At 57.3% G+C, this 4,211-nt stretch overlaps 1 protein-coding gene across 1 annotated transcript; it reads left to right on the top strand.

The window, feature by feature from the left end:
* Nucleotides 1-6: 6 nt before the first annotated feature.
* On the top strand, nt 7-3,406 carry Aqp5 (aquaporin 5). The gene is made up of 4 exons (XM_010623649.2): nt 7-412; nt 1,597-1,761; nt 2,136-2,219; nt 2,727-3,406. The coding sequence occupies exons 1-4, from the start codon at nt 50-52 to the stop codon at nt 2,910-2,912; spliced, it is 798 nt and encodes a 265-aa protein (XP_010621951.1). The 5' UTR covers nt 7-49; the 3' UTR covers nt 2,913-3,406.
* Nucleotides 3,407-4,211: the final 805 nt, after the last annotated feature.

The raw sequence follows: 4,211 nt of genomic DNA, 5'->3' as shown, positions 1-4,211 counted from the left end.
CGCTCCGACGGCCGCCCCCTGCCGCCACGGCCGGGCCCCCAAGGCCACCATGAAGAAGGAGGTGTGCTCCGTAGCCTTCCTCAAGGCGGTCTTCGCCGAGTTCCTGGCCACCCTCATCTTTGTCTTCTTCGGTCTCGGCTCGGCCCTCAAGTGGCCATCGGCACTGCCCTCCATTCTGCAGATCTCGATGGCCTTTGGCTTGGCCATAGGCACCCTGGCCCAGGCCCTGGGACCCGTGAGTGGAGGCCACATCAACCCCGCTGTCACTCTGGCGCTCTTAGTAGGCAACCAGATCTCGCTGCTCCGGGCTGTCTTCTACGTGGCAGCTCAGCTGGTGGGTGCCATTGCCGGAGCTGGCATTCTCTACGGGGTGGCACCGACCAATGCCCGGGGCAACCTGGCCGTCAATGCGGTGAGTGCCCATCCCACAGAGGGAAGGGTGGGCAGGACTCCTGGGGTGTGCTCAGGACCAAGTCCCCAGGACTCAGGTACCTTGAGAATGGGTCCACTGAGTGGGCCCGCACACTCTTGCCAGGAAGGCCAAGCAGATGACTTCCAGCAGACCTGTGCCCCCACCAGAGCCACCCCACTTCACATCCGTCTCCTTCATCCCCTTCCCTCCTATTGTCCCACCCGGCTCCTTCTGCCTTCATTCTGGTCTCACCTTTGAGTTCTCTTGAGCCCCTCACTTCTTTTGTCTGCTTCAGTGGAGTAGTTTTAATGGAACTACTGGAGAGAAGCTAGTTGCAATCCTGGTTTGGGGTAACCATAGTGTCTCTGTGCTTCACTATCTTATTTTATTTTATTTATTTTTGAGGCGGGACCTTCCTGTGTAGTTCAGGCTGGTCTTGAACTCACTGTATAACCCAGGCTGGCCTTGAACTCATGGCAATCCTCCTGCCTCAGCCTCCCAAGTGCTGGGATCACAGGTGTGCACCACCGCAACCAGCTCTGTGCTTTACTCTTCTTGGCCAGTACACAGGGGTGGTCAAACCACAATAGGTGTCATAAGGGTTACGCTTAAATGGGACCCCTGATGCGGTGCCAGTGGTCTCTGTCAAATGTCGGTTCCCCTTTCCTCACCCCTCTCCTCCCTCTCTTCAGCCTCCCCTCTTCAGCAGCCCCGGGTTCAGCCCCCTGTCCCATAAAAACTGGGTTCATTAATCAAATACAGAGGAGGATTTTCATGGCTATTGTCAAGCTGTGAGTCAGCCACACTGGAGAGACGGGTTTGAGGTTGGCACCAACAGAGGACTGGGCACGGGTAGGAGGCTGGGGGCAGTTTGCAGTAGGCAAACTGGGCAGCTGCCCACAGGAGGGAGGGTAAAAGCTGGCCTGTGAGGGCTGGGGATTGGGCCGAGCCGTTGACGGGACGGTATCCAAGAGCAGTTCCCTACACTCTGCCCTTTAGCCACAGGCTTGATTGAGCCTCAAGCTTGTGCAAACTAAGGAGTGCACAGGCTCTTCAAAGAATGGCCTCTCCGAGGCAGCACACGCAGGGCTTGGCTTCCGGGTGCTCAGACTCTGAGTGTCCTTGGGAGCTGAACAGCCGCACAGCGGGAAGCACTGAGGCCCTAACCCAGCCTCCCCTTGCAGCTCAACAACAACACGACGCCGGGCCAGGCTGTGGTGGTGGAGCTCATTCTGACCTTCCAGCTGGCTCTCTGCATCTTCTCCTCCACTGACTCGCGCCGCACCAGCCCTGTGGGCTCCCCGGCCCTGTCCATTGGCTTTTCTGTCGTGCTGGGCCACCTTGTTGGGGTGAGTGGAGCTGACACTCAGCAGGGGCGTTACTTGGGGGAGCCACTCAGGGCAAGCAAAGGAGCCCCAGGGGGCATCCCCTCCGGAAGGGTGAGTCTCCCAGCAGAGTCTTGAAGACTGCTGGGCCCCAAGACTTCTCTGGACTCAGGAAAGACAGGAGTCGGGGGTGGGCGGAGAGGAGGGTGTGGGTGGGGTTCCATGGTTGAGTGCACAGCCAGGGTCCATGGAAGAAGAGGTCACCAGCTGAGGAATCGGGAGATTTGAGTTTGAGACCAGGCCGAACCCCTGCACTTCTGCGTGATGCTGGGGGAGCCTAGCCTCTGAGGGTGAGCGGGGACACGGCCTCCCTCACTGCCACTCATCGGTCTATCCAGATCTACTTCACTGGCTGCTCCATGAACCCGGCCCGCTCTTTTGGCCCCGCAGTGGTCATGAAACGGTTCAGCTCCTCGCACTGGGTGAGTCTGAATCCTTCTCTGACTTCCTGGAAACAAGGGCCTGAAAACCTGGCTATGGCCCAGAAAAGCCAGCAGCCTTTCTGGATCCTGTGGGCGTTCCTGTGGATCTATCCCCCTGCACGGTTTGTCACCTCCCTTGATAGCTCGTGCTTACTGCTGCAGGAACTACCTTTATGGGGAGGGGAGATCTTGGCCATCTCTGAGAATCTGTATGTGTGTCCCCTCTGAAGGTTTCATGTTCCTCTTTAGGGTGTGATAGGAGGGGCTGTCCCTGTGGGATCTGTATGCCTCCGTTGAGGGTCTGTGATCCGTGTCTAGCCCTGAGGCGTAGAGGGGTCAAGATGTCTGTCCCCAAGGTGGGGAGAGATCTTTCCTTTTGGAGGCCTGGACTTCTGCATGCCCGTCTCCTCCTCCAGGGGTCCGTGGGTCTGTCTGCTGGTGGAGGTTGGGAGTCACGGTCCCTGCAGCCTGAGGCTCATCCTGTAACAGCTGCCCTGTCTCTACCAGGTCTTCTGGGTGGGGCCCATTGTGGGGGCCATGCTGGCTGCCATCCTCTACTTCTATCTGCTGTTCCCCCGTTCCCTGAGCCTCAGCGAGCGTGTGGCCATCATTAAGGGCACGTATGAACCAGAGGACGACTGGGAAGAGCGGCGTGAGGAGCGCAAGAAGACCATCGAGCTGACTGCCCACTGACCCGCATCAGGCAGGCACGGAAATCACAGGAGAGAAAAAGAGAAGAAAAACGTGACAGCAAAGCTTCCTTCCCCACAGCTGGGCCTCTTGCCTGGGAAGAAGGTGCTGGCTCCCCAGGCTGCACAGTTTGAGACAGGAGCAGGAGCTGATGGGCTGCTCCAGGAGGGGCCAGAGCTGGAGTCTGGTGGGGGCCAGGTTTTTCTGGGACAGGGCAGACTGTGCTGCTGCAATGTCAGACATCAGAAATTAAAGGCAGTGCCAAACTTTCACGCTGCCCCTGGGCTAGGGCGGACAGGTGTGTCTGTGTCTGTTTCCCCACTCTCCCTAACCCCTCGAGAGCTAGAGCCAGCCCCTGGGGGGCTGCTTCAGGCCTCCCCCAGAGCACCTTAGCGGGGAGACAGGCTGTTTCCTTGAATGCCACCTTATTTATTTTTGGACAAGGATGCTTGGAATGGGGCTGCTGGTGTTTGGGTTGGGAACTCCCAATAAAACACTGATCCTCACGTTCTGCCTGCATTTCTTCCCAGAAGCCTCTTGAGATACTCTGGCCCATCTCTTTGTTAATACCCTTCTCCATAATCCTCACAGGGTACAAAGAGACTCCAAGACAACTTCTCTGTGCAAAGAAAGGGAAGCTGAGGCCAAGGGAGGCCTAGAGGATGAGCCAGACAGGGAGGGCCCAAGAGAGAGCAGAGAAAGACCAATACAATAGTACCTTGGTTGACGAACTTAATTGTTCTATGTTTTTGGAAAAGATGGCCACGTTTAGAAGTAGAACTAGAAGCCAGGAAGGAAGGAGGGGGCAGTGGAAGCAAGAAGGAGGGGTCCTCACTCGTGTCATCAGCCCCAGCCCCTCCCCTCTTCCCCTCAGCTATGTCAAGTCCCTGACACTCGAGGAGGCCCCAGAGCCAGAGTGTACCGGGCATGGTGAAGGAGAAGTGAACAAGCACAGCCTCTTGAGATGCCAAAGGGGTGATCCGACAAGTTCTGTCGTGTGGAGGAGGCACAGCCTGAGCTCCATTCTCTGCATCCCAGGGTGTCAAAAAGGTGACGTGTTGTGACCCTCTGCTCAGAAGGAGCAACCCCTGTTCCTCTCAAGTATGACACAGAAGCTACTCCGGCCCAGCCCTTCCCCAGGTCTGCCTCTGCCCAGAAATTGCCACTGTCTTCCTCTCTGACTGCCTCCTTGCTTCCGGTTGCCACAGACACTCCTCAGGAAACTCCACCAGCCTCTCTGAGACTCTATCTCTTGTGAAATGGGGATAAAAGTGCTTTCCCCACAGGGCAGTTGTAAGGGTC

The sequence above is a fragment of the Fukomys damarensis genome, unplaced genomic scaffold, assembly GCF_012274545.1.
Source record: "Fukomys damarensis isolate Sample0158 unplaced genomic scaffold, DMR_v1.0_HiC HiC_scaffold_15, whole genome shotgun sequence".
NCBI classification, from domain to species: Eukaryota; Metazoa; Chordata; class Mammalia; order Rodentia; family Bathyergidae; genus Fukomys; species Fukomys damarensis.
The sequence above is the reverse complement of the archived record's forward strand: the minus strand, read 5'-3'. Positions and strand labels throughout refer to the sequence as shown.

Coding starts and splice junctions, on each gene's coding strand:
- Aqp5 (XM_010623649.2), top strand. CDS start 50: ATGAAGAAGGAGGTGTGCTCCGTAGCCTTCCTCAAGGCGGTCTTCGCC. Junction 413..1,596: donor GCAACCTGGCCGTCAATGCG/GTGAGTGCCCAT, acceptor CTCCCCTTGCAG/CTCAACAACAACACGACGCC. Junction 1,762..2,135: donor TGCTGGGCCACCTTGTTGGG/GTGAGTGGAGCT, acceptor CGGTCTATCCAG/ATCTACTTCACTGGCTGCTC.